Here is a 14024-nt window from a genome sequence, read left to right on the forward strand (position 1 = left end):
AGCTGACCGGAAGTACGGAGTACAGATTCCGTCATGGCAACCGCAATCTGCCTGCATGGCGCAGAGCGACTCCCGCACCTACAGCGGCCAAGCTGAGAGCAGTCAGTGCGATCGTCTGGTAACTGATTCTGGTCTCTTCAACTACCCGTCCAATATAAGTTGTATGTTTGTTAGCCACTCTCTCTGCGCCGGCACCCGAGAGATCGTAATCGGACCAGTCGAGCTTGCTAAGAAGCTGCAAACAAGTCAGCGCCGGAATCTCCTGCATACCTGGGTTTCGTGCAATGAAACTTACCTTTTGGTATTCAACAACAGTTCGACTCCAATTGTTGGTGATCTTGCCACTATCCTTTATCTTGTACCAACTGTTGCAATTGGGATCGGCAAAGCTGCTGTTCTCCAGCTCCGACTGAATCTGTTCGTTGAAATCTTGAATCCTCTCGGGGTTTGGCTGAATCACCAAGCTGCCACCTTTTTGGCGTACATGGAGGACTTCCTTGATCAGCGTATTAATGTACTTGCTCTGTGCCTCGATCATGAGGATGATGCTGTTATGACCGAGATTGGTATTGGGTCCGTAGAGCATTGCAAAGTTTGGTAAGCTTTCCACCGTGACGCCGTATAGAGCTTGGCCTCCTTCCTTCCAAACGCTCGAGAGATTGCGTCCGCCGCTACCAGTAATCTCGATGGGATGCATGAACTCAACAGTACGGAATCCTGTTGCCAGGATAATGAGATCGTATTCTTCTTCGAGGCCTCCAGCGACAACACCTTTGGCAGTGATTCTGTCAATCTTTCGGGTTTCGAGCTTCACATTTTCCTGCAAGAATACAGGGAAATAGTCGTCCGAGATGATGACTCGCTTACAGCCAACAGCATACTTCGGTTGCAACCTTTCCCAGAGATCTGGCCTATCGGGGAGTTGGCGATGCATATGCTCGATGCTTTGCGCCTCGATCAATTGCGCGGTCGTGGACGAGTGGTCGAAGACAGCATCGTAGAAGCTCTCGCGGAAGTCCATCATATCGGCTCGTTTCCGCCATCGGATGGCGGGGATATGTCGGTACAAAGCCCTCTTCCATGAGGGAATCGGAGTATCGAGTCGAGGGATGACCCAGTTGGGTGTTCTTTGATGGATGGTGAGGTGGCCGACCTCCTTAGCAATTTCGGGGACAATCTGTGCAGCCGTGGCTCCATTCCCGATGATTGCAACCTTCTTGCTCCGGATATCGTAACTCCAATCCCAGCGGGCGCTGTGCATCAGCTTGCCTCGAAACTCGTCTAAGCCTGGAATGTCTGGCAGTCTTGGCACGTTCAATTGTCCAACAGCGGAGACAAGGAAATCCGAGGTCAGGGTGTATGAGCTCCCAAACTCGGCGTCTTTACCTCCTTGGACTGATACAGTGGTCTTCCACTTCTTCGTAGCATCGTCCCAGTAGGCCGATTCGACGGCGGTGTTCAGGCGAGTGTAGCGGTAGAGCTCGTACTTTTGAGCAACACCCGTCAGGTAGTCCAGAATCTCTTCTTGTCCTGGGTACTCCCGGGTCCAGTCTGGGTTCTGTTCGAAGGAAAAGCTGTAGAGGTGTGACCAGACATCACAACAACATCCTGGATATTTATTGTCCCGCCAGGTACCTCCAAGCCCGCCACTCTTTTCAAGAATGATGAAATTCTTACAATTGTTTCTCTTGATCAAGTCAATAGCGGTACATATGCCTGAAATGCCGCCTCCGATGATCACCACAGCTGCCTCTGTATGGCTTTTGTTGGTCACAGGCACCTGTGGCCAGGGCTTGTCACCTGTCATTGCTGCGCGACAGTCGCAGGGCGGTTTTGGGGTGAAAGTGAGCTTGACGGAGACAGAGGTGTATGGATGAGAGCGTCGGAAGGACGAGAGAGGAAACAGATAGAGACATGATGACGATTTAAGCAGAGGGGAATTTCTAACAGTTGATTTGTCTTTCGACACGCTCAAGCTGGTCCGAGGTTGTCTCACTGCAGTCGTGGCATCTTAGGCGACTCAATCTCCTGATAGTGGCCGTGTGATGTTACACAGGGGGATGGAACTATTAGGTCGAAGCCAATAGACAGGTCGGAAAGAGATACCGGAGTGCGGGGAGCTGGTTGTCTGGTTTAACCCCCCCTTGAAAAAGCCGTAATAGCTTTTCTCGGATAGCAGTGGTATGACTCGATTTTTCTGACTCAACCGGACTTTGCTGGAGATTCCAGAGTGCCGTGACCAGCAGAACCATGTCAATGCAACAAGACACGACCAAAACAAATGGCCAATTTTTGAAGGATATAGGGTTATAGGCTTTCCTTGCTCCTCAGCAACGAGGTTCTGTCCGGATTCGATCATAGCGAAGACGAAGACCTCGGTCAACGGAGATGGAGAGAAGTCTCACCCTATTGCCAGAACTGCATCGTAGTCCTCTGCTGGCATTGAAGTATTGAGATCAGCCGTCACTCCTGGTGGTCTTTGCCTTCTCGTTTGCAATTTGTCGATGTTCGTTGCTGAACCGAGATTTTTCCACGTATCCTGATCAGGAAAACAGCGATTCGGGAGCAGTTTGACAGGCTTGATCAGTAAGCGCGGCCACACTGAATCGCGTGTCAACCGCTTCCAGGGTTTCATGACACTCTGATGTCTTCTGGCTCGACGTTCAACGTAGAACCCGCGCGAGAGAGGTATTGCTTCCAGTTGAGTGTCACCAGAAGCTCCATCATCTCAAATAGTGGATAACCAGGAAGCAGAACAGGAAGAAGCCGGCTACGCCACCCCAGAATATCCATTTGTCCTGCATGGCTCTTCGCTCGACCATGCGGATGGTATCTCCACTGACACCAAGGGTGTTCGCGACACTGTAGAGTCTCCTCTGTGTCCCTTTGAGGAGATCTCGCTGCTGTCCCAAGTCACCGAGCACGGCTCGGCCTCGATCGAGAAATTCGTCCAATTGGGCATTGGCAGTACTGAAGAAATTCTGTTCGCGCAGGGCATGTTCCTCCCGCGCGTAAGTATTGGGTCCAGCACCAAATGATAGCCCCTCTTGTGAATTGCCGTGTGCAGGGGCGAACGCAGACTGACCGACGGCGTGGGCATAAGGATTCTCAGGCGTGGCAGTATGATGCGGTCGTCGACCTAGGAGTTCATTTCTATTGTTTGCAGCCACGGCACCTTCGCGCTCCTTTTTCAACTGTTCAAACTGCGTTCGGTAGGAGGCTAGATCCGCTCGAAAATTCTTCAACCTCTCGATAGCCTTTTCTTTCTTCTCCTGGTTCAGTTCATTTCGTGATAGATTCTGATAGTCGTCGAGCGTGCGTGAGAGACTCGTCAGGGTGGTGGATATCTGTCCTTGGAGGGCGGAAGACGCAGTAGCAGGTGCCTGGGCAAATGTCTCCAGATCACGACGAACGGCCGTTGATTGCTTCAACGCTGAGTTGAAAAGCACGTTCTGCTCTGTATCAGCCATCAAGGTGATGCATCTTACTCCGGACAGGAACGTACCATGTTGCCGCTTCAGAGACGGAATGAGTATAGCGAGAATGACGAGTCGGGCTCGGAATGATCCAGTAAATCAGACAATATCGATCAGGGGTTCATCGCGGGTTAAAGGGCAGTCGCGAAAGTACAGCTTGTCCTTCTCAGCGGATGCGAAGTGCTGCAGCCAAAGAAAAGTCGGGGATCGATGGAGAAGCGCCAACGGTGGAAGCCTCAGGGCCTTAAGCCTTTCTACCCAACACCAATAGTACTAACTACCTAAGGCAGATCTTCCAAGGCGCAAATGGCTCGAGGTTGGATACCACTGCCTGGTTGCGCGTCACAGTGGCCTGTAAAATTGCATCATGATCGATGCCTTTTCTTGTTTCATTGTGCTGCATGTTGGCTCTGGTGCGATCACTGGTCTACGAAAGACACGACTCAAGGTGGAAGCACGTCGAGGGTATATCTAAATTTGTCCCGCACCCTAGGATGTGATGGACGGTCCTAGTAACGTCCTACGAGGCATTCAGGTTCAAGCAATGTTGCTGTATTAATATCATTACTTGCCGATTTCCATTTTCCCAGACTGCGAAGTGACACAGGAAGACCGCAGTACCTGGATCCTTCAAACCCCAGACTTGGACGGCGTCATTCACACCGCCAGGCCACCTCCATCTGCTCTACCACCACTCGTGCCAACAACCACCATTTGCAGTCTTATTCGTTCGAATGACTGACCGAATGAGCAAGCATTGCATCCTGTCTCATGGCAAATCTTCAGTCGATGGAGCTGCCCTGACCAGCACACCTCCGCGCCGGCACCTTTCATCACCAGTCATGTCCATTTTCCATCTTCAAAGCCCCAGAAGCGAATCAACCAGGCCAGTCAAGCACGAGTCTCCAGTGTACCGCCGGACTTCAGCAATTCGAGCAAACGTCATGGTGTTGATGCTACAGGACAAATGGCGGCTGATCAAGGAGAATTGCCGGTTACTGTACCCTATGGTCTTCTGTAACCCGGTTCTGATTCTCCACTTCGTCAACGGACTGCTCAGCTTTCTGCAACCCAATACTGTGTACGATCCGACCTTCGACACGTGGATCAACCCTCACTTGGACGTGCACGCCGACGACGAAATTTGCAAGGTGTTTACCGTTCTTGTGGTTGTTCTGCAGTTAGCTGTGTATCGCCCGAGTCTCGACAATGGCGATGATACCCCAAATGACGGGGGGTAAAATGGTGCAGGGTGTCCAAAAAAAGGGTGCACGGTGCCTCAGGACACTGGTGAATAGACACACACACATGGAATAGAAGATTATTGCAGACGGAGGGCTTCAACGAACATTACTGTTTCGCCAGCCATGAACAAGCACCTGGAAGGGATGAATCAGAAGCATGGTAGCTGGGATTAAGGGGATATCATGTTCGTTAGCAAAGGAATATGAAGCCCAGCAGTGCGCCCCGAGCCGCGCTGTCAACCGAGTCGAGAGTTGAAAAAATACACAAGACGAGCCCATCCGTAAAAACTCAGCACTCTCCAGCGATCGCCTACTTGGGCGGGTATTTGTTCTCCAGCAGCCACCTACATACCAGTTAGTCACTAAATGATGAAGCTGGGAAGGGCATGGACTGACTTGCTGCCGAAATAATCGGCCACAGCGAAGGCGCCAACACTTCCTACGACGGTGCTAGCGAGCTTCCAGTCCAATTTTCCTTCGGTGTGTTTCTGATATGCCCCATAGCCGATGGCAACAGTCGCAATTCCCCAAATGAGAGCATTTCCAATGACAACAGGATTATCCCTGTTCTCGCTCAATTTTCGGCCGTCTTTCTTCAAAGAGTCCTTCGCTTCCTTGCCCTTCGTAGCGGCCTTCTTCTTAGCACTCTCGGCTGCAGCCGCTGCCTGCTGGGCTGCTGCACGAGCCTTGTCTTCTGCTTCATGTTCAAGTCTATCGGCTTGGGTCTCCGTCTGGATTTCTTGTTCCTGAAAGTCGGACTTGACGGAAGTGACGTGCGGCGAGTCGACGTCGATCAAGCTTGCCGATTCGGATTCGGAATGAGGAAGCGAAGGAACTGGAGCAGCGCGACTAAGCAAACAAGGTCAGTGAAATGACTGTATAGCTTTCGGGCAAGCCTGATGTGGCACATACGCCTGCAAACTGTCAGCAAAATCCGGAATGGGAGGAATGGGAGACGCCAACCTCTTCGGGGGTCTGCTTGGGGCCCTTGGCCGTAACTTCGGCGTAGCTCATCTTGCTATGATGTCGGAGGGAATGGGAGGTCCAAAGTTGTGAGTAGAGCGAAGGAAAAGGCCAAAGATTCGAAGTGATAGCGATGAATACAGGCGGTAGGTGGGCGGCAGAGAGTCGCAAAGAAGAAGCTTTGATGTTGGAAGAAGTGCACTAACTGGAAGTCGCTCGTGCAGGCTGATGGTATGACGACTGTGGATGGGAATTGGCGCCGGCGCCTGCCAGCGATTGCATCACACAGCATCGTTGGGTGGAACCTGCAATCTGGGCCACGTGACCAGGTCTGGCCTTGGCCAGCCCCGGCCGGTCCATCTCCTACTACCGTACGGAGTACAGATACCATCATCATATTTGTCTCTCGGTGGTGTCTCTCCAGTCCAGAGCGCCCATTCTTGCCGGCCAGCCGTGGCATGAAGTGCGTTTTGCTACGCTAAATGTCCAACATCTACTGAGGGTGCTATGCTCGCAATCACTCACCCGAGTAGGAGATCGGGATGAAAATCCACACAGTCCAAAGTGTCATGATATGGGATTCTCTCACAGTTCTAGCTCGGTCCTATAACTAGCTCTTTTCGTCTTCTCAGTTCCTGTATAGTCGTCGCATTAAATCGTGCTGGCCTTGAGCCGGAGCAGGTCAACATTGCAACTGGTCTTTGCGGCCAACTCCTGATTGTACATAACCGTTTCTTCAAGGTAGAGGCAAGCCCAGGACCTCGTCATCAAAGACGCTTTCGTGCCCCGTCTCATTTCCACCGCTTACACCGCCATCCGCGTTCGTAGCTGGAGTTCCGGTCCGTTTCAGATTTTTCATGTCACCCACAACAGTATCCGGCATGCCTTCGCTCACACTGTCGTGGTGTTTCGCCGTCGACCCTTTCGGGCGCCACGTGCTCACGGCAGGGATGTCGGCTTTGAAGCGCTCAACTTCGGTTCCGTACGCTTTCGGTGTCAGTTTCATCAGCGTGTGCAGCGGCACTTCCATCCAGGGCGATTTCTCTTGAGGGATTTCCATAAAGTATGAAAAAATACACCGGACAATGGCTTGGTGACTAATCAATGATCCTTGTTAGAAGAGAGCAGAAAAAGGCGACGCGGAGATGCAAAAGGAGATGAGCGAGAAAACAACAGAAGACTGTCAACAGCAAGTCCAAGATACCGTCACCGCTTGGGACTGCAATTGTCGGGGATAACACGTACGTGATGATAATAATGTTTTCGCTGCGCTCCAACTCCATGATGATGGGTTCCAGCCGGATGACGACGTCGCGATACGACTCGCCTCCGCGGTATCGGTAGTTGTATTTGTCATTGTCTCGTGCTTGAAAATCTTCGGGGAATTTGTCTGAGATCTCTTTGTACTAGATCCTTCCCCACGGAGGGGGAATTTCAGTCAGTGAGAAGCAAACGCCAGATGGGTCTTTCGGAATATGTGCTGGGCCCGAGGAGGTGGGAGGAAAGCTCCGAGGTCAACGTACTGTCATCCCGTCGCACACTCCGCTATCAAGTTCATCCAATGCTTTCCATTGCAGCTTCTCCCAGCCAAGTTCTTGCTGCAAATGCCTCGCGGTCTGGCTAGTGCGGCGCAGAGTCGACGTCCATATTGTCAGCGGGGCGTCTTTAGGAAGGCCGGAGCGCTTGACGAGCTCAGGCAGCAGCTTCGCGTATCGCTCGCCACGTTCCGAAAGGTTTGCATCGCCTCCAATCTTGCCTTCAAGATTGTATTCCGATTCACCGTGCTGCGCATGGGGAGCGGAAGTCAGCCAAGGGTACTATGCAAGGGTCCGTGGTGGGCAACAAACTCTTGACAGCCATATGCTACGTGGCTTGATGTGTAGGTTGGTAAGGTAGTAGACAAGTCGGGATTGGAGGTAATCTTGAATCAGGTTGATTACAACCCGTTCCCTGGGAGATCTGTCAGTACGGTGCGATCGACGAGTTGAGGAAAACAGTATACCCGATATTGATTATTTTCACATAAGTCAAATGTTTTTCGGACTCATCAATGGTCTGGTATACCTTCTCGTAGTTCCGAATTCGATCCCGGAAATCTCTGGCTGCTTCCTCGGGGTCCTGTCTGAACAAGATGTCAATCAGCAGAGTAAGCGATGGGCGGGCGTGGACACGGGCTGGATGTACCCAATGTAGTCAGGAGATGAGGTTTTGACTTCGAGGATATTTGACATGATGAGATCTTCATCGTCACATTTGCTCTCTACGAATATGTCTTATGTGAAGGTTAGCAGCTGGCAATAATCGGACAGAGGTAGATCACGTACGAAGAAGGTTTGCTTCAATGATCCTGTCATGGAGCCATTGCCGACGGGATTTCGTTGAATTCGTAGCATCCAAGATGGCAACCTTGTTCGTCTTGTCTTTGAACCAGTCAAGCATGTCGTTGACGGCTGCTTCAGCTGCAGCCTTGCGAGCTTTCTCGCCCTCGGGATTGTTCACGTCAAAGAATTTTGCGTCGGGGTGCGGATTATCTGTCCGCCTATACGTGCCCACATTGAAGACCTCGGCTTTCACCGATGTCCATCTCAGGTACCGCTTGACTGCAAGGCCAGGTTACTCATGATGAAACGCAGATTGAGTGTCACGACAGCATACCTTTTCCTGCTATGAAACTTTTGCCACGGGCCGGCAAACCGACCATAACCATGACGATCTGAGTGACATCTGACTGTTGAACCGGTCAGCATATGCGAGATTAAGGCCATGAGAGCAAGCAACTATGGCAGCCAACAGAAAAAGATGCATACACGGTCGCTTTCCGGAAGGCATATCCCCATGGTCGAGATTGGTTAATCAATTCAAAGCAAATGTGTCCTTGTAGTGCACGTGTCTCGGGCTCAGTGTAGGTCAATAGAAGACCGGGAGGACGGGGAGTCTGGTGATAGTTCTATCAATCCGAGAACTTGGCCAGGTACAAAAAATTGTCGATAGCAACGAGCGCGGCGCCTCAATATAAGTGGCCGGACAGAATCCCGGATATGGACATTCCAACAACCTTGACTGTATACAGACAGAGGGCAGCGGTTGTTTGTTTCCGAGGCTGTCTGAGGCAAACGCAGATTTGGATTCTGCGAAGTGAGACCTTGTCGTCGGTATCTGACCTCGGGATCTGGAATCGACCGACTGGATCAAACGAGAGGTGACAGACGCCTCTACACGCACAATTCAAATTGTACGTCCGGCGGCCAAACTGTGTTGGGTGGAAATTATACCGGCTTCTTTTTCGGGCTAGATTGCTGACTTTTCGGTAGGTTGGTCGATATGTGGTTCGGAGAGGAGGAGATAATAATATCGCGGCGTTTGAGATCTGGGGTTCAACACAATTTGGCAGGATTCTCTGCACTCCTGTTGTATCTGTCGGCGAATTAAGGAATGCGATTGTCGTTGCTCCACTAAACAAGGGGGCTATGGGACTGTGCAGGGGTCCCCTCGTGGAGGAAAGCAGGTGATTGAAAGCAACTCCGTCGGTTCACCGGATGGGGCAGACCAGTATTGGGCATAAGGTAGAAGTGTTCAGCCTCTCAGCCTCACTCGCGATGTGCGGCCCAGTCTCCGCTGACAGTCCCTGCCTCGGTCGACCTGAACAGGACCAGCCGTGTACAGAGTATGTCAAGAGGGGCTTGAAATAATAATAATAGGGAGACACTCGACCCAAGATCCTCTCCCCACTGGGCGAAAATAGCCGTCCCGAGCCTGAGCTGATGAGTTCCGACAAGTCACGAGCCTGGATGCCCAAGGAGAGATGATCCAATGGAAGGCAGCTCCGGGGCCGACGGGCTTCATGCCTTCGGAACCGGGATCGAGAAAACCACATAATAGCAACGAAACCGAACAACACAAAACGACTGAATTGGACTTACATCTGGAGATTGATGTATCCTGTTGAAAGAACTCCGACTTAACATAGCAATGGGGCTGGACTGGACGAAACTCATTGCTGCAGCGGTCCTTAGGGAGAAGTCTTCTCCCAACGCAGCGCCTCAGGCGGGCCTCGAAATGCCGCTGGGGCCGTGGGGAAGTTTTCGTGTTGGTGGTGTGTCTTTTCTTGGTCTTTTGGTGCTGATCGGCGGCGCCCCCCGATGGGCTGGCCTCTGGAGTGGCGAACGGCAAGGAGCTGGTGACCGTAGCAGGGCGTCTGACTGCCTGCGACTGTCGAAGTTCACGGTATGTCACTATTCCACGCTGCTGGCGATAGGTAATCTGGCGGAGGGATGGACGGACAGGCAGAGCTCTGATGGGCGAAGGCGAAAGCGTTGATGAAAGGCCGGTGAGTATGGAGTACAAGGAATAGCAGGGCGTTTGAGGCGACCGACCCAGGTCAATCGCGGTGCAGTGTGCCTCAGTGGTTCGTGGCGATTAACCTTTCAACACAGCGCCAGGAAAGGGGTGGACAGCAGTAAGTCTGGCTGTGATCTGGAGGATAGTCTAGGTTGCTTCGTGAGCTGCGATCGGTCTGGCTTTCTGTTGAGTCCCATGCCTTTGGTCAACGAGGAAGGCGCGACCGTGGGCGCTGTCCGCCGCCCGGGACTTTGCTTATCGCGGGAGGCTTATCGCTAGGTGTCTACGGAGTACGGAATACGGAGTACACATCAAAACACAACCACATACACCGCAAAGCAAGATACCTACTGTGCTGGTATTAAGTACCTAGTACACAGCAAACGAGGGGCTTTCCGCCAGATTCCTACGTGTGCTATTACTCCAACGTCCAAGGTGATGTCTGGGAGCAGCTGGCTTAGTATTTATTCCTCCTGCTCTTTAGCGAGGTGTCGCGCATGAAGCTGTTCCTTCTCATACATAGCAATGTGTCAAAGCATTAGAACTGTGTGAGAAGAATGCCGCGTCTGATGTTTAAACCACTCTAATCAACCTTCTGCCTGGGTCGTTAGTCAACTCACTTGCTTAAGCGAGGTGATATTGCGTGCTCACTCACCATAAGCCTTGTGGACCAAACTCCCTGAGAAAAGGAACTCTATATCAGCTCGCGAAGATCCCCGGATTGGGCGTCTCAATACCCCGTCTGGAGCGACGTTGGCATAGCATAAATCACAGAGAATCAGTCCACATCCCCTGTCGTGTCCATCTTCTGCGGACAAGGCTCTCCCGAACTTGTCGAATCGCTGCATGGAGCAGCACCGCCAGAGCGCAGCGTTCGAGCAAAGGGAGCACGTTAGGCATACGCCAGCTTTGAGCGGAGGTTCCCACGGTTCAGCAAGCACCTGACGCCTGTACTCAGCTAAGCGTTGACACGCATAGACGGCGCGCTGCTTGAAGCGATGGATTCCGCATCGTGAGATGTACATTCGATTCAACGCACAATTGACACACATCCGCGTAGCTTCGTGACCCTGCGCTCTATGGCCATCGCCGGTTTCCTCGTACCCTATAGAGTTCGAGTTCGGATACTGAATGACTTCCACGGTAAGTTCGCCATATCCAAAGATGCCGTATCGGAAATCCGCGCAGAAGTGGCATGGTATTTGTGGAGTAGGGATGTGCTTGAAATCGATAGGATGTGCCCAGAATGTGGTGACTTTGACGATCCTGCCGGTCGTGATTTTTCCTGGAGAGGGAGGAGGCGAATCTAGGACGATCGGATCCTTCTGAGAGGCTCCAATATTTGTGGTGAAGGGATCCTGGCGTGTAGGAATAAAGGCCCGAAGGATTTGGCTTGCTGTTGCCGGAGGGGCCGGAGGGGCCGGAGGGGCTGGAGTCGTTGGGGGTAGTCCTATGGTGACAGGGACATGAGAATTTTCTAGAGACTGTTGGACTACATTGTCCACAACACACTCGAGCTTTCTCTCATGGCACCGTGTACACGGTGGCAAGTTATTCTTCCCCACCAATAACGAACACTTCCGCTTTGACGCTTTACAAGCACCGCATTTGCGAGCTCGCGGTGACACGTCCCTATCTAGGATTTTTCGACTCCGTAAGACTCTCCCATCCGAATTGTCGATTTGTAGACTATCCTCATCGAGTCTGTGAAGATAGCTTACGGTCGCTTGTATAGGCTTGTGGTGTTCGTCTTCTTCAGGTAGAAGATGAACATGACCGAATAGCTCTCTCTTGACATGTTTCATTCCACGGTCGGCCAAGACTGATACGCATCCTGTTCCATGCTCTTGCGCGAGATCCCGGAGCATCTTTTTGGCAGTATCCGATTTGAATTTCAAGGTGACAAATAGACCAGGTAAAGGGATATCCTGTTGCGCTGTGCTCTGTTGCTGTAGATGCTCGCTTCTAGTGGTGGTATGCACTCTCTTGGCTCTCTTGGGCGTCTTCAGGGCCGCCGCCGGGACCCGGCGCTTTCTGGACTGCGTAGGATTGTATTCATCCGCGGAAGACTCATCCTCCTGCCAGCTGACAGCATGTCTAAGGGTCGAGCTAGGAACCACTTGACGTAGGCTATAATCGTTGCGTAGGTGGCGCTGAGCGTTTGTCGAGGGCCCGGACAGAATCTCTCGAACCCTGGCCTCTCGGTAAACGAGGAGGGCATCTCGAAGACTTGTACTTGTGTATGGCATTGCGGAAAAGGTCTTCTTAAACCTCGGGTGGAGTTGGTACAAGCGAGGGATGAGGTTAGAGAGAGGGTAGGAATATTCAGAGAACAGAAACAAAATGTGAAGAGCGGACTGAAAGAGAGTTGAAGTGAATGCGGCCTTTGCGCGCAATGTTTATTTTATTGATAGCGCTACCCCGGCATGTGCATATGGCAGTGCGCGATACGTGTGAAGAGACCCCTTCTCATGTGAGTTAGCTGGATTCCTAGCTGAGAAGTAAAGAACAAGTGTCTGGGCAAAGGAGTCCATTCAGATCTAAGCCCGGTCAAAGGCTGTGGTCGTCAAAGCATAGGCTACGGTGACCGTCGTGATAATAGAATAAATCATCATTGAATGGAGGGCGCGCTGTAGCAGAGGAGCGATGACTTACATAATAACATCTCGGCAATGCTGTACCTTCTGCAGGAATGGCAGTCAGTGCGAATTCCATGTTGACGGTGCTGTACAAAACGCATGGCTGTGCAAGGAAGTCAGGCATGACAGTCTCGTCTTGGTCGACCGAAGTCGACTTGGACATATGCTTGTCTTTTTGAAATGTCGATTCATCATGTGGTAAATGCAAGGCACGCTAGTCGCGAGCAACATACCATATGAGGCTGGAACCTTTGGAAGGAATCTGTCTGAAAATCTGTTAGGAAAAGTCTGAATAGGTAGGGTATAAAATATGCAGGATTGACGGCTCAGGATTTGCATGAATGGTAGTTAGTGTGTGTCTGCATCAGAGTATCTGAATAAGACTCGTCATCTAGGAATGTTCATCATAGAAAATGAGAGACAATAAACTGGAGCATGCTTACCCAAGCAGGACCAGCTTCGATACAATTGTTCCTTCCTTTGGCAAACCATCAGCGACGGATATGGTTGAACGGAGCAAGCACAAGCATAGACAGGGGTGATCAGTGGGCGAGGTTTTCTAGGCCTGCCACAAAGGGGCATATCCGTCATAACCAGTCACGCTTGTGACTGTCGGCGCCCAGTGCCGTTCATCACAAAACCCCATGGAGGTGAAAGTGCGGAAAGGGTAATAGCATACCACGAGATATCTGCAATGGGCAAAGTTAGCGGATATGACCCTCCCGAAGTGCTGTGGATCGTGTTCTTTGCGAAGAAGTTGCAATCAGATATAGCCATTTGATATCTTCCACGACTCGAAAGTCTCAGCCGGTAATTTCCAGCGTATATTGTTTCAAAAAAGATCATCATGATAAAAGGAATGGAGGTGGCTCGAGATAAACATACAGGGTTCATTTCTGGCGAAGGCTAGTATGACAAACGTGAGACTGTCGGAGTAGACATCTATCGACCATATTAGTTTTGGATGCATGTGATGCAAGGCTTGGTATTGCGAAAGATGTGTTTGGTGATCAGACTGACGTGCTTGCGATTCGAGTTTCATTCCCCGAAGGGTCAAAGACTCTAGTTTGTTACGGTATGCAAATTCATCACTGTGTTGGAGAGGAGGGATTGAGCTGTACTGACCAAAATAGAGAACTTTGCACCCAACTTTGGGGGAATTTTGCAACCACTGTGAAGAATGTCAAAGACCTTGTGCGAAACAGGCATCAAAGCTGTGCTTGCAACCCAAAGAAAGGAGTCGACCTGAAAAATTAGCACGATACAGAGGACGCATGAAATCCCATTTCCAGGTCAACAGCCATGGCGCAGTAGAAACTTGGTCAATCTTGTATCACTTCAAGATCTTCATTGTCGAGACAGGC

General features: G+C 51.2%; 6 protein-coding genes across 6 annotated transcripts; 1 reads left to right on the forward strand and 5 right to left on the reverse strand.

Annotated features, from left to right (window-relative positions):
* Nucleotides 1–31: 31 nt before the first annotated feature.
* Nucleotides 32–1807, reverse strand: A1O3_02759 (uncharacterized protein; the record flags this gene model as incomplete). Its single annotated transcript, XM_007732899.1, has 2 exons — nucleotides 32–235; nucleotides 296–1807. 2 exons carry the CDS (start codon nucleotides 1805–1807, stop codon nucleotides 32–34), a joined length of 1716 nt encoding a protein of 571 aa, XP_007731089.1.
* Nucleotides 1808–2723: 916 nt separating this feature from the next.
* On the reverse strand, nucleotides 2724–3470 carry A1O3_02760 (isopenicillin-N N-acyltransferase; the record flags this gene model as incomplete). The annotated part of the gene is made up of 1 exon (XM_007732900.1): nucleotides 2724–3470. The coding sequence occupies one exon, from the start codon at nucleotides 3468–3470 to the stop codon at nucleotides 2724–2726; it is 747 nt and encodes a 248-aa protein (XP_007731090.1).
* Nucleotides 3471–4318: 848 nt separating this feature from the next.
* Nucleotides 4319–4717, forward strand: A1O3_02761 (uncharacterized protein; the record flags this gene model as incomplete). Its single annotated transcript, XM_007732901.1, has 1 exon — nucleotides 4319–4717. The coding sequence occupies one exon, from the start codon at nucleotides 4319–4321 to the stop codon at nucleotides 4715–4717; it is 399 nt and encodes a 132-aa protein (XP_007731091.1).
* Nucleotides 4718–5030: 313 nt separating this feature from the next.
* Nucleotides 5031–5734, reverse strand: A1O3_02762 (uncharacterized protein; the record flags this gene model as incomplete). The annotated part of the gene is made up of 4 exons (XM_007732902.1): nucleotides 5031–5064; nucleotides 5117–5569; nucleotides 5597–5634; nucleotides 5684–5734. 4 exons carry the CDS (start codon nucleotides 5732–5734, stop codon nucleotides 5031–5033), a joined length of 576 nt encoding a protein of 191 aa, XP_007731092.1.
* A 685-nt stretch (nucleotides 5735–6419) lies between these two features.
* Nucleotides 6420–8390, reverse strand: A1O3_02763 (uncharacterized protein; the record flags this gene model as incomplete). Its single annotated transcript, XM_007732903.1, has 8 exons — nucleotides 6420–6780; nucleotides 6929–7089; nucleotides 7207–7467; nucleotides 7531–7633; nucleotides 7686–7805; nucleotides 7868–7955; nucleotides 8008–8283; nucleotides 8339–8390. The coding sequence occupies 8 exons, from the start codon at nucleotides 8388–8390 to the stop codon at nucleotides 6420–6422; spliced, it is 1422 nt and encodes a 473-aa protein (XP_007731093.1).
* Nucleotides 8391–10668: 2278 nt separating this feature from the next.
* On the reverse strand, nucleotides 10669–12270 carry A1O3_02764 (uncharacterized protein; the record flags this gene model as incomplete). Its single annotated transcript, XM_007732904.1, has 1 exon — nucleotides 10669–12270. One exon carries the CDS (start codon nucleotides 12268–12270, stop codon nucleotides 10669–10671), a length of 1602 nt encoding a protein of 533 aa, XP_007731094.1.
* Between the last annotated feature and the right edge of the window lie 1754 nt (nucleotides 12271–14024).

The sequence above is a fragment of the Capronia epimyces genome (genome assembly GCF_000585565.1).
Source record: "Capronia epimyces CBS 606.96 chromosome Unknown aczIQ-supercont1.2, whole genome shotgun sequence".
Lineage (NCBI taxonomy): Eukaryota > Fungi > Ascomycota > Eurotiomycetes > Chaetothyriales > Herpotrichiellaceae > Capronia > Capronia epimyces.